General features: G+C 41.8%; 1 protein-coding gene across 1 annotated transcript in view; it reads right to left on the minus strand.

Moving 5' to 3' along the window:
- Positions 1-26,210, minus strand: part of Cntnap2 (contactin associated protein 2) — a 2,085,894-nt gene that overhangs the window by 235,132 nt on the left and 1,824,552 nt on the right. Inside the window, exon 18 of the mRNA XM_057766295.1 lies at positions 6,108-6,344. Coding sequence (XP_057622278.1) covers positions 6,108-6,344 — 237 coding nt within the window. The remainder of the gene's footprint in view (positions 1-6,107; positions 6,345-26,210) is intronic.

Consider the following 26,210-nt stretch of genomic DNA (forward strand, 5'->3'; position numbering starts at 1 on the left):
AAGTGAAAGTCCGGAATCTTTGTCCTCCACCACAGAGACAACTTCAAAAGGACGTGCTTTACTCGCTGCTGTTTAAATCCCTTCTTCTGAGAATGTTATTTGGCCCGGTTTCCCCACCCAGGTTCCCAAGAAGAGCCCAGGGGAGAGCAAATGCTGTTTTCCCACCATCAGCTTCTGGGATGAAGTCATTTAAACTCCTCAGCGATCTCCAAAGCTTCCAGAGTTTGGAATCTGGTCAAAAGCATTTTCTTTTGCCCATCAGCGTGTGTGGACATCTGTCCACACGTCCCTGCTGTTGTTTGTCCCCTTACTATTTACTCTTAGCTTCTTTCCTTTTAAATGGCTTTCTAAGCTTTTAAGCAGATTATCTTCCTGTGCGACCATGAGACTTTTAAATTGCAACCTAAGGTCTGCAGATTTAAGAAAGACATTAGCAGAAAAGGGTGTTTTCCCTTCTTGAGTAACACTGTAGGGGAAAAAGGAGAAAGAAATTCAATTCTTCATCTTTGGTTTTCCTTCCAGAGCTATCAAATGAAAAAGAAACCCACAGCACTCTTCCTCCTACTGAAGGACTTGTTTTTCACTGGTGCGAGACCGTGTTTCACTGGTGGAGGACTGTCACCTAGTTGGAATTCTTAAGACCACAAAGACAGGCCTGTGAAAAATATTCACTGCTGCTAACATCTAAGCTGTGTTCACACACCATGAACTTTTAAGATAACACAAACTCCTTTCCCTCATCTACCTCACTCGTTTAAAGTATTTTATATTAATTGATTTTATATAGAAGGTTTTTAGTTAACTCTATAAAGGTGTACCATGGAGTTACTGTGGCCACTGTGTTCTACACCCAGAGTGGTGGAGAAGATGACTGTGTAGTCTTAAGTTGTTTTTGACCTGTCTACCTCCTCCCACCCAACAAGAGGCAAAGCTTCTCTGCCTTAGAGGTTTCACTTGGACATGAGGCTAATGCTTCCATCAAAAAGGAAGGAATAGGAGTTGCTATGGTAACTCATCTTGGCTTTGACAAGGGGGTAGGTGCACATTTTACACCAAGAGTTGTGCTACTAGGTGAGTAGGTAGGATGTGGTGGGTGGTGTTTCTAGCTGCTTCTTCAGGATCTTAGTCTTTCAGTGCTTAGGCTGTGGAGACTTCATTTCTCCTTCAGAATACTACTAGTGGGTCCAATATTAACCAAAGGAGACATTTTATGATACTATATGATTTTATGATTCTATATTTGCCCTTGGAGTACCAAAGTAGCAGTTTAGTGCTTCATGGTCATTGAAAAGATATCAATGTATACATCTGACTGTAAAACCTTCTAGGGAAGGCTTAAGAGAAGATATGCTGTAGGGCAAAAGTTAAAAAAAATGTAAACAAAAGGGAAGAAGTGCCAAGAGTATAAAATAGCATTTACTGTTGGACATAGAGTGTTAGGTCTTCCACTTGTAAATAAACTCAGAATATACAGTGTCATCATCATAACTGCAGTGACTGTAGGAACTAGGTATCATGTGATCCTGAAGGTGAGGCTCAGTGGTATTCAAGTTTTTCAAGGTTATATCATATGGGTAAGAAAGGACATTGGATTCAAAGCCATATCTAATTCATCCATTTCCTAAGTAGAGAGATGAACTGGCCACTAATAACATAGATCATAAAATATTAGTCAATACCATAGAACTCAAGAGACAGAGGAAGCTTGCTGGACCACAGTGCACATCTGTATTGTTCTAAATGATTGTAACACTGATGATCGAACCATCCACCTATCACTCAGCAGTCTCACGACTATGATGCTTTAGATTTTGACCCTATCTAAGCAATAAACAAAAGAAAGATTGAGAAGAACATAGAAGTCTCTAAAGTTGGAAAATGGTTTAGAGATTCTTCTTTTTTTTCAACTGCTGCCCTGGGCTGGTAGATAACTATGGGCAAAGTTTGCTGAATTTGACTAAACAAAGGGATAATTAGGAAATATCTTTAGCTGTCAGAGGGATGAGAGACTCACATGTGTTGCTATAATGTACTGCAAAATGTTTTGATTTTGAATAAGCCATCAAAATGTTCTGTAAATGTCAGTATGGCCAGACTCAATGACAAACAAAGCTCCCAGGAACATTGATGTTTATTATTATTTGAATGTGTCTTTGGAAGTTCAGTTCCACTGCAAAGGTGTTGACAGGATGGGGAGTGGTGACTAGATCTCCAGGTCTCTGCCTTCCTGGAACTAATACAGTGATGGTAGGAAATGAGTTAGTTATCATGAGAATAGATTTAGATGAAAGGATGGGTTCAGCTTCCTTCCATGCTCCTGGTTTCTCACACCTTCTTGCTCTTTTTCTTCCTCCTATTGGATGTTACAGCATGAAGGCACTCATCGGATGTGGGTCCCTTGAACTTGGACTTCCCAGTTTCTAAAACAATGAATCAAATGATTCATTTTGAAATCACCCAGTCTTAGATGTTCCAGTAAAGCAGCATATATAGACTACCGGTATCCTGTAACTGTTAGTTAAGTAAATGAGCCATGTATTTTACAAGACTCTAGAGAAGAATCCCTCCTTGATTCTCCCATATCCTGGTGTCTGCTGGAAGCTCTATCCTTGTGGTGCTATCACTTTATTTTTTAGCTCTTTGCTCACATAGCCCTTTTATATATGTTACAGTGCATCTCTGAGTCTACCCCTCTTATAAGGAATATCTCTTAGGATTTAGGCTCTTCCTTAATTCAGTTACATTAGCCATAACTGTATCCCATTGGACACTCTAAAGTTCCAGGTAGAGATAAATTTGGGGGATACATTAAACTCCAAAAATATGTTGCTTATTTATGATGGTTGTTAATAATGGCTTTGGTGATCATAACATATTGGAGTGTTTAAAGTTTGACTATCCAAGAAAGAATGGACACAATTAGAAAAAAAAACCTCTTTGCCACAGTTAAGCAACTATCCATTTGGTCTCTAATGGAGGCTGGTATATCACAGCCACGTATACGTTTGCCTTGAAGACTGGGATGACTCCTGATCGAGGCCTCAGCCAATGGGCTCTCAAGGAACTTTTCTCTGTAATGGACCTGCCTCAGATGAGTTAAGTGGACTCTGGCTGGCAAGTACCTTGAGGAGATGAGGAATGGCATAGTTCTTTAAAGACAGATGATGTGATAGCCTGTGTGGTCTAATGACATGAGTTTCTAGAGTACCCCCTGTTTAAGATGCAAATGTGCCTGAGAGAACTGAAGGATAATTCCTTTAGATGTTCATTGAATAGCAGGCTCTTTTAAACGCATTGAGAGATGATTTTCAAGAGTTACTTAATTACCATCAATTTTCACTTGACATGCAACTCCATTCATTCCGGATAACATGACTAGATTATACAATAATTCTAGTTAATCACTAGACATTTTCTCATCAGAGACAGCCACTTCTTAAATGTCTGCAGCAAGAGTTCTGCCTTCTATTGTTTTTCATAAGAAGAAGAAGAAGAGTAATGAAATCAGAAATAATATATCATTGGGTGAAGATTATAAAATATAAGCAAGCACAAACAAGTTTAAAAGTCCCACCATTTTCTCCTTTCTGTAATATGAAGCAAGACAAAATCCGTCACAGTTATATTTTATTATGGACTCTGAATTTGCTTGCTCCGTGTGTATAGGCATGCATTACAATTTGTTTTATTGTCTACTTGTGTATATATATCTGTGTGAGAATGGGCACACGAGTGCACGTTCTCGTTGAAGCCAGAGGATGGCACTAGACACCTGGGTGTGGAGGTCCAGGCAGCCAGTTTCCTGATATGGGTGTTAAGAACTGAATGTGTGGCCTCTCTAAGAGCAGCAGGAACTCTTGTCCCTCCCAGATTTCTGATATAGAAACATGTAACTGGGTCATATGTGGCAGGCTGGGACCAGAGTCAGAGTCATTCATGCAGAAAATATCAAGCCTTTTCCACATCTAGAAGCATAGACCATGGATGGATTGCTCCTGAAGAACCTGCACTGAGTTTACTCTTCTACTAATGTGTCTGCTTTTTCTAGAGAGTGAGTTGTTTGGCTGCAGTCCCACTGGGAAGGAGGGTCACAGGAACCGCTGTGCGTGCAGGCACCAGGCTACCTGGTTGGTGAGTCCTGGGAAGACAGAAGGAGAGCTAGGCTGGAGGTTCAGCAAGAAGATACTGACCGCCACTGAACAAGAAGAAGCTTTCTGAAACAGACATCTGTGTGGCTGTGTTTCCCCTCCAAATTAGCAGTACTGTCACCTTTGCTAAGGCGAGGAGGTACTTTTTCCACTCAGAAGGATGCTCACAAATGCTTTTCAAATACACTTACTGTTGTTGTGGGTTCTCACTTCAAACAGTTTTCAATTAATTTTTATTTTATTTTATTTTTTTGCTAAAGCCACTGAGCCAATGCAAATTCACTGTAATAAGTAGCTGGTAATAAGTAGATGTCTTTTATACAAACCTTTGAGATAATGTCAGAGGAAACATATAGGCTTCATTTACCTTTATTTCTGACGCTGGCTAAAGGGAAAAGCAGATGTGCTTTCATGAATATTGTCTATTAACCCCCAGAGGTTTTGTGTGAACTGCTGTGTTTAACTTAACTCTCCAGAAAGAAGGGGACCATGATTTGCTTTAAATTGTTACTTACACAGTGCAATGTCTCAGGCATTAGCGCTTACTTGATTGCATTTAGACATTACATTGGCAAAGGAATGGACTGCATTAAATTAGCATCAAGCACAATGAATGGTAATTGCAAGACTGTCATTTCTACAAGTGCAAAATTGATGTGTTCTGCAAGCCCATTCCATTGTATGCCACGGGAAAATCACAGAAGCATGTTGTTCCGAGCAGAAAAACGCAATGTAATGGCCCTGTTAATGTGTCTCAGTGTTTTTCAGCAATGGTATTCCTTTCCACCTTTGTTTTGGTCTCATACTCATTCTTCAAATCCTGTCTGATCTAATTTGTATGCTCATAATCCAGCCCCGCCAGACAGTAGCCTGGATGTACAGGCAAACGTTGTGGAAAAATTCCGTCTGTGTGTGGCGTCTTGTGTGAAGAATGCCAGCACAAACAACCCCCCGTGTATTCATGAGAGTATGAATAGGTACTTATGTAAAGCCTCTTAGATGAGACACAGCAAGGGCTTACAGCAAACTTTCCCCAAATGCTATATGTTCGTTTAGAAAAAGAAGGGTGCTTTACAGGCTTCTGGGGCTTAGGAGAAGTGCCAGCTACTGTTCTTTTCACTCTTTTTGGGGGACTTAAAGCTTCACCAGCTGAGTGAATTTCTTCCAGTCACATGAGCACAGAGTATATCCCAGTGAAAACATGTACATGCATTGGGCTCTTATACTTTTTTCTTTTTTTTTTTTTTTTTGGATTTTTTCGAGACAGGGTTTCTCCGTAGTTTTTGGTTCCTGTCCTGGAACTAGCTCTTGTAGACCAGGCTGTTCTCGAACTCACAGCGATCCGCCTGCCTCTGCCTCCCGAGTGCTGGGATTAAAGGCGTGCGCCACAACTGCCCGGCTGGGCTCTTATACTTTCATTGTCCACGTGGAATTTACTACAGACTCAAAGGCTAGACTAGACGAGTTATGGAATAAAGGATGTTCTAAGTTGACTGAGCATATGTTTAGTATCTTTGCAGACTGAGGCCGGCTGAGAGCCACCCCTAAAGGTGTTTTGAGTAAGGTTAGTAATGATGGTGCTAATGACAATTTGAGCGGACAGGCTTTCAAACTTTAGCAGCGTTGGGGGTGGGAGCACACGAATACCAATGGGCTGCATTTGACCATGGAGTCTGATGTGGGATGGCTAAGCCTGAGTCCCCTTTTAGAGGTCCCTTTCTTTGTCACACGGCGAGACTCTTTACATTGTAACGTTTCAGTCAGTGCGGGACTCTGGGTAACTGTGTACCAAGGTCAAGTTTCTAGTAAACAACAAAGAAGTTCCCTCCTAAGGTGGGAGAAGGATTCACTTCACCCGTAGAAACAAAGGCAACCATTTGCAGCAGAAGAAGCACTAGACAGATAGCTGAGTCTTACAAAGGTGTTTGAAGACGGGGCCGGAAGTCGCCTCCACCATACCTTTGTTGCAGAATGTCCCGTCGTAGGCTGTGTTAGAGCAGTCACAGGAATAGCCGTGGTATTTCTCGATGCATTTGCCCCCATTTTCACAGTTGGCCCCGTAGCTGGTGCAGTGGCCTGAGCATCCAGATTTGAATCCGGATGTGACCTTTGCCCTTTCTTCCAAGTCAAGGGTCACTCCATTCATCCTTAAGGAGCGAATGCAGCCCAGGAAACCCTGCTGGCCGCCGGCACCACCTGGGAAGGACAGAAAGCACAATTCAGATGGGACGGGTCACCTCGGCACCTGCTTTTCTACTCAAGCCTGTTTTGAAATTGCTGCAGGAGACAAGTTGCTAAGTCTTTTCCCTTTCGAGCTGGCCCAGTGTAAACAGAAAGAGTTGAAGTTTTCCCTTAGGCTGTGGTGTCTAATTAAAAACGGCTGTCTTCTGAGACGAAGTAAACTTGCCCCAGACACAAAATGTTTGTAGATAGGCAAAAATGTATAATCTGGATTCTTATGGAAAAGAGGCTCACAGAAGTCTTTAGTTTCTTTGTTCTTTAATCTCAGAGTGCTCAGTTCTACAGCATTATCTGTTGAACTATAAAGGCAGAGAGACATGAATACATTAGCATAACTAAGTAAGCCAATTAGTCAGAAGGCATAAATTCGTTTGAAATGTCATTGTACTTGGTGAGTCTTATCTCATGTTTTGCTTTGAAGTTTACGTTAAGATACTCAGGATGTGGTGACTGGGGTGGCTGGAGGTTTGAATGGGTGACTTTACACAGAAATAGGCTTGTTCCAGTTACTAACATTCCAGGTTGGTTACAGTTACTAACATTCCAGGTTGGGTTTCATTGCTTTTGTCACAGTGCCATTTCAAGACACAAAGCAACGCTGTGAAATGCTGTCCTCAGGATACAGCATGGGTACAGCCATCATGAGCACACAGCAACTGTGGATACCTGCATAAGATCTTCAGAGAATGACCCCTTCAGCATCCCAGCAAGGATGGGAGCTCTTGAGGTTCTAATGCAAGTCGGCAGGGCAAGAAAAGCCATGAGAGTGTACGAAAGACTAGCTGGGATGGAAAGGGGGTCAACGGGAATGAGAGAGGAGTAAGAGAGATGAATAGAAGCAATTTATCATGTATGGAATAGTTAAAAGGTTAAATTTAAAAATGACATCTGGCATGCAATGATGTGTTCATTATGACTTCTGGAGTAGGTTATAGAGCAAGGCTGAGTTTTATAAGCGTGAAAATATTAAAGAGGTCTGATGTACATGGAGGGACCCACAGAAGCACTGTCAATTTAAACAGAGCCTGTAATTATCTGGATGCTTTTAAAATTGGAGCAATCTCTATTCTGGGTTCATAGATCAGTAATATGATTATATATGTATAAACACATATATAACATGATAATATATATGACATGATATATTATGACATGAATATGAATATATGTATAAATATGACATTAAAGCAGAGAACAGAAAAGAAACTTTATTTTTGAAGGAAAGAGGACACATGAGGAGGATGGAAGAGGGAGGGTGGCAGGGAGTGAATGAGAAAGTACAATGATGTATACATATGAAGATGGTGTAATGAAATCCATCATTTCATATGTGAACTAAAGAAAAAGACAGTGTAAAAAGAACCAAGCTGACTACTCAAGCATTACTCTCCAGCACAGTGTGTGTGTGTGTGTGTGTGTGAAACAGCATGGTGCCCTCGACAATGCATGGTGGCCTCATCTGTTAGACAAGAAGAGAGGATGCTTGAATTTTGTCTGTCCACCCCAAGCATCTGCTTCCTCTGCCCACAGAACTGGCACTCCTTATTCCTGGACTCTGGAGCTTGTAGTGAATTATACTGCCAATTTTCCTGATTCTCTAACTTCCACAGAACAGGCTGTTATATTTCTTTGTTTTAATAACCCCTCAAGCCAATTCCTTAACAAAACTCTCAGTAAATTAAAAAAAAAAAAGTGTGGGCTGCTGGGGAGATGGTTCAGCAGGTAAAGTCTTTGGCTCATAAGAACCCTAGTTCAGATCTTCAGCACCCATGTAAAAGTCAGGCATGACAGCATTATGTGTTACAGTCAGTGCTGTGTTAAGGGAGGCATGCGACTGTCAGAGTTGGCTGGTCTATCTTGAATGAGAACTCCAGGTTCAGGGAGCTGTCTAACATATAAGAAGAGGACATTAAATGTCAACTTTTGTTCTTCACAAGTACAAGCACAGGTGAGCACATCAGCACATGTGTGCCTGCACACACAATGTACATATACACACACATGCACACCCACATGCGTGCACACATACACACTTGCACACAACTCAGGCACACATGCATGTGCACACACAATAGAAATACATGCATGCACACACTCACACACATGCCTCCACAATGTACGCATACACATATACACATGTAAACACACACACACACACCACAACATGCACACATACAAATGGAGAAGTCAATAGGGCTTTGTTGTTTGGATAAGATAGTTAGGCTAAAGATGCAGTCAGATCACTCAGCCCATTATCCTGGTCAAAAGCGCACCAGCCAGTAGACTCACTAACAAGGACTAGTGACTGATCAAAGACTGTATCACAGGATGGATCAGTATCTGGTTATGCCCATATGTCCTTATCAGGGAAATGGCAAATGAATCTACTGCCTTTTTGAGTCCAAGCTTACAGTACTTTCTGCGGGTCATATATTGATTTGAATAACCGTTCTCTAAAGTAGCATCTTGTTTTTATAAAATATTTGACTAGAGGATTAATTGAAGAGAGTCCAGCGTCCTTTTGGATCAAAGCTATGGCTAGTAAACAGCAAATGAAGTTATTAAACACGCCGCTTGGAAGGACTTGCCATCCTGCCATCTGCTAGGCAGTGCAGCTTCACACCTCTGTGCTGGAGAGAATGAGAGCCTCTGCCTCCCTTGGACGCGACTCAGCCCCGCAGTCCCCCTTTGTGGGTTAGAATTTCAATTTGGCTCGGACCACTTGTGCTGCTCTGGTTTTTGTTCTTGCAGTGAGAGATTTTCCAAAGGGCCTTTTATTACATAAGTGTATAGCTATTTGAATTTTTACCACTAGTCAATTAAGACAATTAAACCCTATCAAAACTGTGCTGAAAAATTTAAAAAGGCTGTTTTTAGATATCCCCCTCCTGTTTGCCTAGTTACCATGGGAATAGTTCTGGGTTGTGTAAACCGTATATATACTGATAAGCAAGATGCATAACTGAAACAAGCTACACCACTCAGACATTATTGCCTTTATTTTTAGGGAAAAACCTTGTCTACTTAGGAATATTCAACCTTCATTTTCATTTTGTGTGTATGGGTGTTTTGCTGGCATGTGTGTCTGTGCACCATCTGAGTGCAGTGCCCAGAGATGCCAGCAGAAGGCACTAGATACCGGGAGTGGGAGTTACGGACAGTTCTGAGGCACCATGTGGATGCTGGGGACTGGGTCCTCTGGAAGAGCAGCCAGTGGTCTTAACCACTGGACCAGCTCCCTAGTCCCTACTTTTGTTTGTGAACATACATAAATATAAAAAACAGGAAAGGCATAAGGAGACGGGGACATAACAGGCATTGCCCTCAAATTTGCTTTCTATACTTCAAGTATCATGACACATTTTCCAAGCAATGCAGTATAGCCAAAACATCTTGTTTATTATTTCATAAAACATCTTTGTAATGATGCTCTCACTCCCTTTTGTCAATCCATTACTAATGAAATTTTGTAATTTTAACTTTCTGCGATAGTATAATAGTATGAACTTTGTAAATATCTCAAAACATCTCAGCATACTTCTTCAGTTTTTCAATTTTGCTGTTCTCTCTCTCTCTCTCTCTCTCTCTCTCTGTCTCTCTCTCTGTCTCTGTCTCTGTCTCTCTCTCTTTATATGTGTGCAGGTGCCAATGCATTTATAGAGAGCAGAAGTCTCTTTCTCAATTGCTCTCTGCTTTTTTGGTTGAGTCAGTGTCTCTAACCACACCTGGAGTTCACTAGTTGGATAAAGTGTCTGGCCAATGAGCCCCATGATCCTCCTGTCTCCAACTTTTCACTTTGGGGTTATAGGTACATGCTTCCAAGTTTAGTTGTTTTCCATGGGTGTTGAGAGGGTCCAAACCCAGGTCCTGATGTTTGTGTAACAAGTACTTTATTACTGGTATATTTTAAAGGCCTTTAAGAACAATGTACCAATTTACATTTTATCAAAATGGAATGAATGCATATTTGCTTTATATAATCCTGATATGGTGATGTATCCTATTGTGTTTATGTCGGTTTGATTAAATGGGAGAAAATTCATTACTTTGATTATTATAATGAATTATGTTGTATTTTTCTTTTCTTATTTTTTAAATTGCTGCTTCATATTTTTGTTTTGGAGGGGGTAAATGATGATATGTTCTTATTGGTTGGTGATAATATTTTGAGTTTTAAAACTATGCCTTCTAGTTTAGTTTGTATTTTTCAAGTTGTAGATGGTGCTTTTTTCCCCTATAAAAGTTTTTTTTTTTTAAGCTCATGTTTTCTTTTATTTGAGTCTTGGAAGAATTTTTTTTTATTAATTAATTTATTTAATTATTAAAGATTTCTGCCTCTTCCCCGCCACCACCTCCCATTCCCTCCCCCTCCCCCAATCAAGTCTTCCTTCCTCCTCAGCCCAAAGAGCAAGCAGGTTTCTCTGCCCTGTGGGAGGTCCAAGGACCACCCACCTCCATCCAGGTCTATTAAGGTGAGCATCCAAACTACCTGGGCTCCCACAAAGCCATTACGTGCAATAGGATCAAGAACCCATTGCCATTGTTCTTCAGTTCTCAGTAGTCCTCATTGTCCATTATGTTCGGCGAGATCGGTTTTGTCCCATGCTTTTTCAGTCCCCGGCCAGCTGGCCTTGGTGAGTTCCCGATAGAACATCCCCATTGCCTCAGTGTGTGGGTGCAGTAAGGCCTGGCGGTGGTGGCGCACGCCTTTAATCCCAGCACTCCAGAGGCAGAGGCAGGCAGATCTCTGGGAGTTCGAGGCCAGCCTGATCTACAAGAGCTAGTTCCGGGACGGGCACCAAAGCTACAGAGAATCCCTGTCTCAAAAAACCAAAAAAAAAAAAAAAAAAGTTTTGAGTGATTGTGAAGCCACACTAACATACTTATTTCTGCTTTTGGTATTTGATTTGTAATGACTTTTGGCAGTGTAAACTAATATAATCATTTAATTATATATTATTTATAATTATATATTTATTATATATTCTATATAGAATTCTATATAACACCTTGCAATTTTTTCTCTTAACATTTTAATCCCTTCTTTCTCCCTCTGTCATTCCTTCACTCTCTTCCTCTCCCTCCTTCTGCCCCCATTTCTTTGTTCCTTTGCACACACTGTGGATTGAACCAGGACCTTGTGTGTACCAGGCACACACTCTAAGCCGTATCTCAAGCTGTATAGCAACAATATGTGCATATAGTGTAATTTACATTTAGTCACCCATTTTTTAAAAAATTCTCTTCTTAGTTTATAAAGCAGGCGAGAGTGAAGTGTCATTTCTCTGTGCACTGAAGCTAAGCTCTTTCCCCTCCGAGGTGGCATCCTGATTCATTTAAGTGACTCACTGAGCTGGAAAGTGCATTTGCTGATCTACTTGACACGAAGAAAAATCTTTTATCCTGAGCATGGTCATTATATATTATGCAAAAGATGTTAATGCACCAGAACCAGTAGAAGTTGAGTTCAATTTACTGCTTTGTAGAAACCTTTCTTGGTGGCAAATGTCATAAGTTTAAATTATAGGTCTTCAAGGAAAAACACTACTGAACCTTTGTTTAATTAGCAAATCAACACATTGTCATTGGGAAGAGCCCCCTGCCATGCCAGGCCTTCACGCACATGAGTCAGACCTGTGATAATTATCCAAGGTGAGATGTGGGTTTAATTTGTATATCATTTTTCATCCGAAATGCTATGCAAATATCACAATTAAAGATTAATTATGAAAGTGTTGTAACTACCTATAATGAATAATACAACCATCAAGTGCACAGAACATTTGGGCAAAATAATCAGGTGTTCCATTTAAAAATAATGGTTGGAAATAAAGATTGAGAGGAATTAGGAAAAACACATTGTCCTCAAACCCAGAGCTCAATAGTATCTGAAGTGGTAAGTCTGACCCGCAGAACGCTATCATCTGATCAGACTGGCCACTTATTCACTGTAGAAAGAAATCACGCCAAAGGTTGCACACTTGAACCTGATCCTTTTTAGAAGTGTTTTTTTTTTTTTTTTTTTTTTTTTAAATTTAAATGTGTTTATTTCACTACTGTGAAAAAGTCTCTGCCCTTGCAGCACGGAGAAATTTAATGGGAGACTCAATATGTACATCACGTGTTAGAAGGTGGTGACCACTGTGAGAAGAACAGTCAAGCAGGGTTAAGTGGGGTCTGGAGTTGGCGCAGGATCAGTCTTAAGTAGGGCAGTTAAGATGGAGTGCACCAAGAAGGGACAGAAACAGAATAGATAAACATGTCCCCATGATAAAGGGGTGATGGGGTATTCCCCTGCAAGGTGCAGGGCAGGAGGGCAGGAAAAGGATGAAATTCCAGGGGCAGTACAGGCTACTCAGAGGAATGAAACCTGGATCATTTCATAGGTTCTGTAAGTAAAGCATTAGGAAAAGCGGTTCTAAAATGATGCACAAGGGTATTCTTCTTTTAAGAGTACTTTATAGAAGATTTTTTATGTGTGTAAATGTTTTGCCTGTATGTGCATATGTGTACCGTGTGTGTGCAGTGCTCAGTGATGAGGGTGTCAGATCCCACGGAACTACATGACAGATGCTTGTGAGCCACCATGTGGGTGTTAGGAACTTAACCCCAGGTCCTCTGCAAGAGCAACATGTGCTCTTAAGCTCTGAGACATTTCTCCATCCCCCAGACACTGTTTTTGCCTACAGGTTAATGCTGCTGGAATCACAAATAGCCACCCACTACGCTGATGCTGGGCACCATTTGGCATGGGTGGGCAGGTCAGTGAACAAGAATGAGGAAACATGAACACACTGTTTTGCGTCTCCTTGGCTGTGTATGTCTTCCCAAGTTCTCTTTAGCTCTTAGTCCTTTTACATGCAATGTCGGTACAACAACATGTACCCTGAAGGCGCATGTTAATTCTGGTCGATAGAATCCAATACTCCGTGTTGAAGCCCAACTAATGGCAGATATTATGATTGCCACTAGTATAGAGTATAATCAGAATTCCACAGCATCATAAAGTGAAATCATAGACTTGATGAATCGACACAGATTTGAAGCCAGGGGATCTGAACTATGTTACTTACATTCTTTAGTCAAGCTTTTGAAGCCTTAGACCCCATTATGAATTTGGCTGCATATAGACTATCTAGGGCCTCTAAAGAAGGCTAGACAAGGCCATAAGGATGAGAACATAACTGAATGTAACTGGTGTCCTTACAAAAGAGGAAGAGCCCCTGGGGATGGTGTACTCACACAGAAGAAGGGCCCCATAAGGAACCATCAAGAAGATGGGGGTATCAAAGCCAAGGAGAGGCCTCAGAAGGAAAGAGTCTCACTGATACCTTCATCTTGGGTTTCCATCCTCTAGAACAGTGAGAAGATAAATATCTGTAGGCCAAGTCATCCAATCTGTGGTGTTCTGTTCTGGAAGCTTTAGCAGAAAGACAGCTAGACAAAAGCTACCATTGAGCTTCTGATCCAGCCTTCCTGAGAAAATGACCTTGGAGTCTCCAAACCTTCAAACAGCACCGTTTTGTGGAAAGTCCAAGTTTAGGCTAGGTGTTATCTCACCTTGGAGGACCACGCCAGGATCACAAGACCTGTGAGCTGGCAGGGAGCTTTTAATGAGCTACTGGAATGTTATCCATGACTATGACTGCTATGTCTGGATGGCCTACTCTGATCTTGGCTCTTCTGTGCCCAGGTGTTGGCAGCTAAGAGGCAAAGGCAGCTATATACTTGGATAAGCCACTCAGAACTGCAGATGCTGAACCCACTATTTCTCCTGCTCTATATGCTACCATTGTTTCTTATGTTTGATCACCTTGTCTCCTACCACCACCACCACCAGCACCACCACCACCAGCAATATCACCAATTGCAAATTATGATTCCAATGCAGGTGTGAGAAATAAAACCCCAGTTATCTCATTATCTCAGAACCCCAGAATGGGGATAGCCATCAGTGGTAGAGGGACCTGGTCTCTCTCTACAGCACAGCGCTGTATGATTGACAAGTGTTGATTAATGATGCCTTTGCCAGCTAGCCATGGACAGCAATGCATGGAGGAAGCTTTTACACTCCAGGAACTAATCTGTGAAGAGCTGCTTTTCCAGATAACAGGCATGAGTGCCCATTCAGATCTTCACTATCACTGTATGGATTTTCTTTTGTCCTCAGAACGAGAGATGCACAGAATATGTGACTCCAGACTGCAAATCTAGGAGGACAAAATCCAAAATACTGAAGGCGTGTGAGCTTTCTAGTAGCAGCGAGCAATCAGATGTGTCTACGCATGTACTGCTCTGCAATGAAGATGGGACTTAGAGCTCCTGGACACAGGGCTATGAGGAAATATTGACCATCCCAGATTAATGCAAGACTAATAGTGGCCGTGCCAGACTTTCCCAACTTCACGTGTTTCAGTTCACAGAGATATATTGGATTGTGATCCCTGTTTTATGGATGGGAAAACTGAGGTCAAGGGAGTTCATTCATCCATTGTCACTTATAGCTAGACTCATAGCCGGGTAATCTGCACTCTGCCCATGCTGCTGCTTCTGTTTGCACTTGGGGAACTATTTCATCTCCCACTTCTGACGCATTCCTGGCCACTGCTTTGCTTAGGTATGGAGAATGCTGACAATGCAGTTAGTACCAGAGACACACTCGCCAGACCGCTGTCTGAAAAGCCACAGGGACAGTTCAACGCGACAGTGGAAAAGTGATACTCTAAATTCAGAGCTAGGAATGAGGATGTTAGAGTCCATCTCTAGGTCAAAGAAAGGGATATTTTGTTAACGTCACCACTGACCTCATGATTTTTCTAAATTAAAAGCTGAATGCTACTATCGCAGAATGGATTTGCCATTTGGCCACCGAGTGCAGTTTATCTTTCTGTATTCAGAAGCACTGTATCAAGTTTAGAGGCCAATGCTCTGAACTATGCAGCAAATCCCACTTCTCTAAGTCTGTCATACACTTGGGGATCGGAGAGAGGACAGGATCTTCCTACTGAGATCCACAGTCTGGATTGTAACAAATATTTTAGTAAATTTCAATGCAAGTTGGAACTTAAACCGCTGAGAACTCTAAATATTTCGTTTATAAATATCTGTATGTTCTCGTACATGTTGTGTGACAAGCTGGTGAGCTCTCATGTTTGACATACAACAGATATTATTTCTGATCTTAATATTTCTCATGCCTTTCCTTCTGTCTGTCTCTCTCCATTTTTATTACCCATCTTTAGAAGTACTTGTTTGAAATGGTAACACATAGTCGCTCTTGCTCCAGAGTAAAGAATCCTTTGTGCTGTTCAAGTTCGTGGCACCAGCTTGTTTTTTCACCCCAAGAACCCACACTTCACACACATCTTTACAGGGACGAGTCCAGGCCAAGGCAGGATTGAGCAAATTGAGAGGAATCATCACTGCTTTGATAGCTGGTCCTTCTGGACACATGGGCTAAGAGAGTAGAGGATAAAGGCTGGAGGCTTAGGGATTAAGATGAGAATCAAGGCTTAACAGAAAAGCTGAGAGAACAGAATGTTTTAAGGCCTGGATTTCAAGGAGGGTAAAGTTATAAAATATTAACTTATAAGAGATGTCAAGGAAAGTGAAGCACACGTGAAACACTATTGGATTTGGTTATCTTTTGAATCTGGCTCTTTGATGTCATAATGAGATGCTTCCTATGAGATGAGGGGTCAGGTAGTGAGAGGACAGAGTTAGCTTGTGTAGACACACTAAGTGGCTTAAGAACAGATTGTAGCAGAAGATGGCTGTCCCTTGCCTGAACTGAATTGGGGGACTGGAGCGACACTGGTGTAGAGAGGCTGGAGGAGGATCGGAACATCAGGAGTTACCTGTCCTGAGGCAGGGGCCTTCTTTGTACCCCCATTCATCATTTAGGAGGGACAACTTTGGATTCTGAAATCCTGATCTTTCCCCTGAGCTGGACAGTGGTAGAAGCATTTGGTAAGGTTATCCCAAGGGCATTGACCTAAGCTCACAAGAAAAAGTGACAAAATCTTCAAGAACAAACAGCAAGCACCAAGACGGAATAGCCACACTCAACTCCATCTGTATTTTCAGAAGTGAAACCATTGAAAGCAGAGGAATAGACATTAAATAATGGGAATCTGAACTATAGACTAACAGAGTAGCAATGATGCAAGCTTGAAGATGCTGCTGACAAAACCACTGTCTGTGGACTTACAGAGTGCTTTATCCCTGTCATTCATAGATCCCACACAGTATTGCTTCTGACTAAGGAACTCACTTCATAGCTAGAGAAGTGTGACAGTGGGCTCATGATCATGTTCCCTACTGTCCTGGAGCAGCTGTCCTAACAGAAAAATGGAATGGTCTCTTGAAGACACAGTTACAGCACCAATTAGGTGGCAGCAGCTTGGAGGGCTAGGGTAGGGTTCTCCAGAAGGAAGTGCATGCCTTGAATTGGTGGCCAATGTATGACACAGCTTCTCCCATAGCCAGGATCCACAGGTCCAGGAATCAATGGGTGGGAAAGGGAATATGGTTCCACTCACCGCCATCTCTAGTAAACCACCAGGACAATTTTTGCTTCTTGTTTCCATGACCTTTAGTTCTGCTGGCCTAGAAGTTTTGGTTCCAGAGCGGGAAGCACTCCTACCAGAAGCCACAACAAACATCCCATTGAACTAGAAGTTCAGACTTCCTTCTGGCCATTTTGGGGTTTAATCCCAGCCTGGTCTACAGAGTGAAACCATATCATGCAGCACAACAAAACAAACAGTATAGGCGCTAGTAGGGTAGGAGCAGCTGCCAGAGAAATGAAAGCAGAGTGTCCAACTTCTGGACTGGTAGTGTTCTGGTCATCTTATTTACAGAGGGTGGGTTGGAGTGTGGAATAAACAAAGAAACAGTGCATAAAGAAGTATAAGTGCAAAAATAACCCTAATAATCAGTCAGACAGACATTTCCAAATTTGATTTCTCAAGAGGTTCTACAATGTGATATCTAAGAGACATATTTAGACTAAATGCAAAAATGACTTATTGTTTATTAGGAACAAGAAGGCTCATGGATCCTGCCCAGATAAGAAACAAACCTCTTGAAAAACACCATAGGACAAGAGATGGAAATCAGAGACCAACACGAGCAACTAGTACATGTCAGGAAGACAATGGATGATGCTCAACTAGCCAAATAACACACAAAAGTCTCACTCAGCTGACAGAAAGCATGCATAGAATTATACAGATAAGGATTCCTTACGGTAGGAGAGTGGGGTCAAGTCGAGGAAGTCATCATTATGGGATAGACCAAGTCCCATGGGGTCTGCACACATAACAGATCGTGATGCGTTTGGTATTCATAGACTTGCATAAGTTGGTCATAAAACCATAAGGCTGAGTGGGAAAGTAAGAAGTCGAGTGGAGTTTATAGCAATTCATCATATGAGGTACAGCACACAAAGCCAATGCTGTCAGTTTTCAGAAATACAGACACATGTTTGAAAAATACATACATGCATATCACACACACACATACGGTGGGATTAGAATGCTACACATGAAACATACTCACATGGTAACAGACAGAGAAGATACTTTAGAATAGTTAAAAACTAAAGGAAATAATAAGTGAAGATCAAGCCAGAGGGGTACACTCTCAGGATGTGAAGAAATGACCATTAAATGGATGAGAGCAGACCTCCTTCCCAAGAGGGGCCTTGAACATGAGGCTCATTACAGGACAGAGGAGCGAGAGAGGAAACATGGAGATATTCAGGCGGACATGGTGCTGGAAAAGTAGCTGAGGATTTTATGTCTAGATTGGCAGGCGGGAGGAAGAGACAGACAGACAGACAAACAGACAGGCAGGCAGGCAGACAGACACTGGGCCTGATTTGAGCTTCTAAAACCTCAAGACCCACCCTGTTTTTCCAACTCCTAGTGACACACTTCCTCCTACAAGGCCACATGCCACAATCCTTTAAAATAATGCTACTCTTTATGACCCCACGAGAGGCATTTCCATTCAAACCACCACAGACAGTTATCCTTATAAAGTTTGGTTAAGTCTTGATTGGAAGAACTAAAAAAAAAATGCATATCATAAATTGTTTGATAAACTTACTGAAAGTGCCCTTTCTCCCTGGTATTGATTACAAAACTGGTCTCTGTATTTTAAGATTCCCTCTTCGGATCAGACTATCTTAAAAGCCATGGGGAATTTGAAGAGAATCCCAGAAATCCAGAGTCCCTGAAGTATGGTTCTTGTTGCCCCAAAATTACTTCACACAGAGGCTGAGCCATACATTGATTCTTAGCAGTAGGCTTGAAATATTTCTCCAACAATATCTTTTCACACAGCTTCTGCCTTAGAAATAAATAGCTCAGCCTCACGAAAACAGCCTTGTGGTTGAGGCTTGGAAGAGAGTCAAAGAAAACTATCAGTTTGATGATATTAGAAACACAGTTTCTTTTTCTTTTCTTTTATTTTGAGTAAGCCTTGTAGCTATCATAATTCACACGATTTGTTAAAATTCTGTAAAGTAGATAGCTGGAATTGCAAAAGTTAATGAATTTTGATCATTAAAGAGCAAAAGGTAAGAAATGCACATGGTGACTATTAATTGGGAAGAGTTACTGCTGGCTGTAGCCTCTGAGGCTGGGAAATTCTATAGGGAGTAGCATAGCCAGGCAGAATTTAGCCAAGAGTGGAGTAAGGGTGCTGCTGCGACAGGCTGAGACAGCAGCCATCCCACGGAGGGACATTTGCCACTTATTTGTATATTTGCTTTGCACACATTTCTTGACTTTATATAGTTATTGCTATCAGTCATATTTTCTCTAGCAATGTTGCTGTTAGTACTGGTTTCTAGTCAAGACGTCAATTTTCAATCCCTACCTATGAACAAGCAAGCCTGAGACCAGTTACCCAGAACTGGGGCGAAATGTTTGCCCTGGGGTCTCAGCCAATAGCTCAGCTAAAGCCAAACAGGCAAGACCTCAATTTGATACTAGAAAGATTGAAAACTGTAAGGTCTAAGCTGATGGGAAATGGTGTCTTTCATAATATTTTGACTTTCTCTGCAGATTTAGTTATTTATTTATTTTGACCTCTGTCGTGCTTGCTTTCAGTCTGTGATACTTAGTGGAAATGATATTTCCAAAGAAGGCAAATAACAACCATCTTTAAGAAAAGAATTTTAGAGAAAGATTATGTGGAAAACTATTTGGGAAATGGGATGACTTAGCTTTAAATATGGATATTAATTCAGAGATATATAGAAAATCACATATATGTGCATGTCCTCATTCAGCTGTCAACACCATGAATATTTATCCTTTGGGAAACCACTACCCAGTGATGAGCAGGACCCTGGTGTTATACAGCCTCCTTTCTAGTAAAGGGACACAAACAGGCATGCATGACAAACCCTAAGGAAAATTGGACACAGCAATGATTGGCTGCCTCAGATGGTGTGATCAGAGAACATTTCTGTTGGGAAGTGACAGAGGCTTAGAGAAGGACAAGAACAAGTCAGCTTGACCAATGTTTGGGATGCAATGGGATGCTATAATGCAAGAACAAGCTTTATGGCAAACATGTTAAAGAAAAGTTCCAAGTCTGTGGAGAGCAGATAGGCCCTTCCTGCTGTCATCCAAGCAAGGCTTGGCCGTGGTTTTGAGGAGGGTGGTGAGTAGTGGCAATAGATGGCGGTGGATACAAGGGTGGCAGTCTAGAGGAACAGTCCCTGAGATACTATTGGACGGTGAGTGATGAGGGAAAGAGAAGAAGGAAAGAAAAGAAGGGAATTGTGGTTAACTCCAAATTCTGGACTTAACAAAAAAGGTGTGCATGGTGATGCTATTTACTGAGACAAGGGGGCCTGGGGGAGGCAGAGGCTTAGTGTAGACATCAAGATTCTTTATTGTCATGTTCATTCTGAGATGCCCGCTAGAAATCTACATCGAGATGCCAGGTAGTTAAGTGGATCCAAAGTTCCTGAGAAAAGCAAGGTCTGAAGATTTAAATTTAAGTCAATGTGCTTAAATCCTGTTTTGAGCCATTAGACATTAGATGAGATAGGGATTTTATAGGAGAGGGTGTGGACTGAGAAGACATTTCAACATTTGCTAGGCAAGTGAGGAAGAGGATGCAGCAGAGATTGACCTGTAGCTAATGAACAAGAAGAAAAGTATGAGAGCACAAGCCCTGGAATCCATGGGAAGCAAGAATTTCAAAGAGGCAAGAGACCAGAATGATGTGATGCAGAATTTGGATCCATGCAGACTTAGACAACCTTTGTATGGGCTTTAGTGATAAGAGATGGGAAAGGAGGGTAGGAAAGAAGGAAAAGAAAGAGGAAGAAGGGGAAGTAGGAAGAGAAGGAAGGAAGAACATATTTCTACATCATGGAGAGCCTCATGTGAGGAGTCTCGTCAGGGGAGAGGAAGAGAACTGCCCTTGTCTGACGTTCTCTTGCTGACCCATCCCTCTGGCTGACAGTGATCTTTTGCCAGTCTTGGCCTTTTCCAATTGGAATTTTGCAGTCCAGAAAATAGCTGTCAGGGCTTCCTCACTCCAGCCTGACTCCCTGTCCCTGTTCAGTCCAAGCTCCTACTACAGACTCCATAACCAACCAAGAGCAGTGTTTCCCTGCTTTTGGGGTGTAGAAAGTATGGGCAGGGTGGATTTTTCTCTGAACCATGGGAAGCTTTGGCTTGTGCTGCCTATAGCTGAAGAGGGCATCTGCATTTGCCACACATTACCAAATGCCCACTGGGCCACAGTGTTATCCCAGATGAAGAATTCTCTAACGGAATCACTAGGTGGCTTCCACTTACTTCCCGCTCGCCTGAACTGACTTTAGACTCCTCATGTCTATTTTAAGCATGCTTTCTTCAGACATCTTGCAGTAATTGTTATTTTTTCCTTATCTGTTTGCCTTGAGAATTTTTAAAAGTCATTGTAGGGAGAGTTTTGCAACTCAAGAATGTCTTTCTCGGGTGCCATTCTTTGAAATTTAAACATCAATGAAGGTGATATCACATCTCCTCATCTTCCTGGGAGGTCAGGAGCCTGATTTACCCATGATCCCTTGTTTCAAGTTATAAAACTATCCAACCCAGGAAGATGGGAGAAAGTTCAGCTTATGAGCCTTCCTATCTCTATTTTTAAAAGGCTGAAGCATGTGCAGGTATGGATCTTTAAATAGAATGGAAAACAAAATCCAACCCACATATGAATAAATCTCTCTTGTTCTCCTTGGGGTGGAGTTGAGCCTTTTCTTTACCATGGCAATGGCCTCTGTAGAGTCCTCCTTGCCTGGAAATCTTTGTCAAGTATGACCTTGGCCTTGACAAGGTGAATTGGTAAGGGTTGAATTTTTGGTCAGGCTATTTGGAATCAGATCTCCTCCTGTCTTTCACCTGGCATATATGACCTTAGGTGAGTTAACTAACCCTTAGCTTTAGCTTCTACCTATGTAAATGAAGCAGAAAGCAGCAATGGCTTCTACTTTGCACAGTCCTGAAATACAATAAAGCATGCATTGATCTTGGCCTTGAGATGTCATCCTGGGCCTCTTAGCTAACATTGTTGTTACTGAGCCAGGTTTGCAGATAATAGGGGAATAAGTATATCTTATAGTATAATTACTACAATTTAGACACAATATACATTTATTTTTAACTGTAAACTTTTAAAGTATGAGAGATGGCCATTTTGATCATTCACAGATTTGGGTGTGCTTCATGACTGGAATCCCAACTTCCCATTTTGTGATCCCCCCTTGTTGACTTTCTCTTTGCTCTCTCAATTACTTGGCATTCAGATGGCTCTGAAGTTATCCATCTGTGAATTTGGAATGCAGGTGCTTGAGGAACAGCTGACCAAACAAGCCCTGTTATTGAGTTGGAGGGATCTGGGCTGTTTTATGGCCTTGTCAGCCAAGCTGAGCTCAGAAAGCTTTCTAAGGACTCTAGTCTTCATTGACTTACACGTTGTTTAATGAACCTTGGCTTCTCTGTGAACTTGCACAATCAGGTGAGAGAGGGCAGTAGATTTATACTGCTGGGGAGGAAGGGGCATTCCTAAGAGTTTTTCTGTAGACAATGGCTCCCCCACCATGTATTAAGTTGGGTTCCTCACCCAGCTCAAAAGAACTTGGGGTCTAAGAAAGATTTCTCAGCTCCTATGGGCCACATCTTTCACAGAGATGTCACCATTTAACTTTTGGGGCAGTCTGAGCTGTGTGCTTTGAGACTAAACATTGATTATTAGTTAAATGAACCCAGCTTTCCTCTTCCTTAGAAGCAGTTGATGTCTACCCGAAGCTTGCTAAAGCAGACTTCAGATCTCTCTGACTTCCTCATTAAACTTGTGCTTGAGAGACACCTGCTATGGATCATGTATCTTGTTGATTGAAGGATGACCTATTTCCTAGCCCAGATCCTAACAAGCCTTCTTATTTCCCTTCTATGCCATATACTTGTCAATAGGGCCAAAAGGTGGAATTCCATACTGGAGTCCAACACACACCTCCTGTCTTCTCAGCTGCCGCTGGGGTCCTGGCTGACTGGAATTAAGACTCTCATTCTTCTCTGTGCTGGTGCACTTGGGCTGACCTAGCCTCCTTCAGGTTCCGATAACAGCATGGGTATGATGTTTGATATTTTTTTTTGTCTCCCTCAGAAAGCTCTAGTCTATGAATTTGGTGCAGGACTGAGGTCTGGACACTCAGCCTGGTTGAGGTTCTATTTACCATGCGTATGATGTAAATATACCTGCCAGGTCATGCTGAGGTATTGTCATACGCTAGCTCCTTATTTTGTGTTGACAAATGGGGAAAGGTGTCTTACACTATTCAGACGAAATACGAGCAACTGCTTTGCCTTCTTGCATCACTTCTAGTATTTTTCCCCTCACACTTTTCTACTAGACCAGAACCATGGCTGGATTCTTATCTCCTCCAAATGACCTGCATTAGGTCTTTTGGGATGACAGGTTCCAACGATATTTAGCTGCACAGTGAACGCACATCTTTTCTGTTTCTCCGGTTGCTTTAAAAAAATAAAAAGAAAAGAAAAGATGTGAACCTGGATTTCTTAGCACGGGGAGTGATGGAGGCTGGGCCTCTGTGGCATCCACTCTGCGTGCGAAGCTAAGAAACTCCCCTCTGACTCTTTCAAACTTAAGTTGTGTCAAAGAGCTTCTTCCTGAGATCTCCGAGGGAGCATACTGGCGCTGCTGCCCCGTGTCTCAACTGGGGTGACACTGGGGTGAACTTTTCTGATAGATTTTTGTGTGCTTTATTGGCCTGCTGGGGAAGCCCTGGGCCCTAGCTTGCTGCTCTATGGCCACTGTCACTGGTGTAGGTGAAGTTCTTGAGGGACAGTTCCGCACGAGCGTGCTCTGCTACGGCAGGCACGGTGGGTTGATCCCACCTCTAGCCAGTGTTTTGAGAAGGAAGAGACTGAGCTAGTTAGAGGTTCCTTTAAATACTTTGTGTGTGTGTGTGTGTGTGTGTGTGTGTGTAGAAAATGGAGGGAGTAAGAAGTAAAGGGTGTGAAGAAAAGCATTCCATATTAAAGCTGTATTGACTGTATTCCAAGTGTCATTCATGTTAAGAGACGTATATGCAATAACCTCATTGAATCCTAAGTCACAGACACTGTATCCCATTAAACACACAGCTATTACATGGCTTATCATTGGTCTCCACAGTTGACAAGAGGCAGAGGTAGGATTCAAAGTCCACATTGGTAACCACGTTGGTAACCACATAACCACATTGGTAGGAAAAGCTGGTCACTTAGCTACCCAGGCTGTGGTCAACCCCTACTAAACACATACGTGTCTAAAGTGAAAAGAGGTTTGGGGATAATTTATCTAACTCTATCATTAGGCATACGAGAAAAGATAGGGGAGGTAGTGGTAGTTGGTAAAATGAAAAAAAAAATAAGTTTTTATTAGAGTTGGACTGAGACTAAGACTGAACTTGCTGATGTCAGAGCTGTTAAATTTGTCTTTCTTTTGGGGACAGTGCTCCTCTCTGCTGACCCTGGGCTGGGCCTCTACTGTAGAGAAATAGTCCCTGGATTGTTCAGCTAGCCCTCAGCTGGGAGATGGGCTTTGCGCCCACCTCCAAGATAACGGGAAATTAAAAACTAGAACTGGGGACTTAGCCTTTGTTACCAGGTGACAATGCATTACTAACCCCTCACATTAGTGCACTCTCGGGGAAATCCTCTTTGTAAAGTCATCAATGGTTTCATCACTGTTGGATCCAAAGAATCTAGCTTTAAAAAATTAATGGTCCTTGATATTATTTGATACTGTCTTTTTCATAAAATTTCTCCTCTGGAGACATTACTGTCTCCTCATTTTACTTAGAGAACTCTTTGTATTTTTTCTTTATTCTAGCAAGGTTTTTATTCTGCCTGTCCCTTACATTTCAGTGCTGTGGGGAAAGCAGACTTCACCTCTATCTCTCTTCTCTTCTAATAAATTATTCTTAGATCATGATCTTCAAATGAACCAGCTTATCTTCACAGTAAATATTCCAATTGGCTTTCATTTTACAACCTTACCAGGTCTCTAGTGTTCTTCTTGGCATCTCTAGTGAGGGGGAAGAAAGGGATAAAGCAAGCGCTGGACTTCTCCATCCAGGAGAAAGCTCAGAAGGTTGAGCCGAGTAGAGTCCTGTTATGATGAAACTCAAGCAGACGATACCCAGCATTCTGGGGATGGGTAGAATTTAGGAAGAAGTTTGGATCAGGTCAACAGGGCATGACATACTGATGAAGAAAAATGTACTCACTGTGTTCAGTGGGATTCAGTGGATTCTTTATTTAGCTAACATAAAGGAAAATATGTAATTTGTAACATACCACTTGAGGGAAAGACTGGAATGTGCTGGGTCCTAGTGAGTTTTGGGACTTTTAAAAACTGGAGCATATTCACTATACATAGCGATAGGTTCTGTGAAGTCTATCATGCACCCTGACTGTGCTCACTCCGCTTTCTCTTTCCTTGCTCACACTCCACCCTACTACTTCTATTCAGTTCCCTAAGCAAACTTAGGTTTTGTTTTCATGTCAGATCTATAAAAAATGATTTTTTTTACAAAATATAGGATCTGTAAATGATAGAAAACATGATATTTGTCTATCTGTGTCTGATGTATTTTGCTTAATATGACGATCTTCATTGTACCCATTTCTTAATTTTGTTCTTCCTTATGGCTGAACAATCTCTGAAATGTATGTACGCCACATTTTCTGTCCACCTCTTGATGTATACTGTTGGTTCTGTAACTTGCCTATAATGGATAGTGCAGCAATACACATAGGTAACTCATGGAATGTTGACCCAGAGTCCTCCAGGCGGATATGGGAAGTGGCATAACTGGTCTTTTAAAACATCACTTCTTCCATGGTCTCTGATTCATGTGGCTTACCACACAGCACTCTCACTTTCAATGCTCATTTTTGATCACCCTTGTCCTATAGTCTGAAAGGAGTGCATAGCTAATTTTATCTGTTTTAAAAATGGATTTCTAATATTTTTCAGTTATCAGAACACAATCGTGGAAGACATTTATGGGCTCTGGCCTATCTTAACATCAACTAACCCTTGATGAGTTTCTTCTACTGGGAGATAGGTGTGATGACCTGACCAGCAGCCGGGTCATACCAATGTTTTTTTTGATGCATGATTGCCACAGGTAAGAGAATTGAACAATGGAATCCAGAGAGGGAGTCTAATCTGGTTTATATCTGCCAAGCTCTTCAAACTCAGTTTCTTTTTATACAGTTAAAGGAATATTGCTAA

Source organism: Chionomys nivalis, chromosome 1 (assembly GCF_950005125.1).
Source record: "Chionomys nivalis chromosome 1, mChiNiv1.1, whole genome shotgun sequence".
Taxonomy (NCBI): Eukaryota; Metazoa; Chordata; class Mammalia; order Rodentia; family Cricetidae; genus Chionomys; species Chionomys nivalis.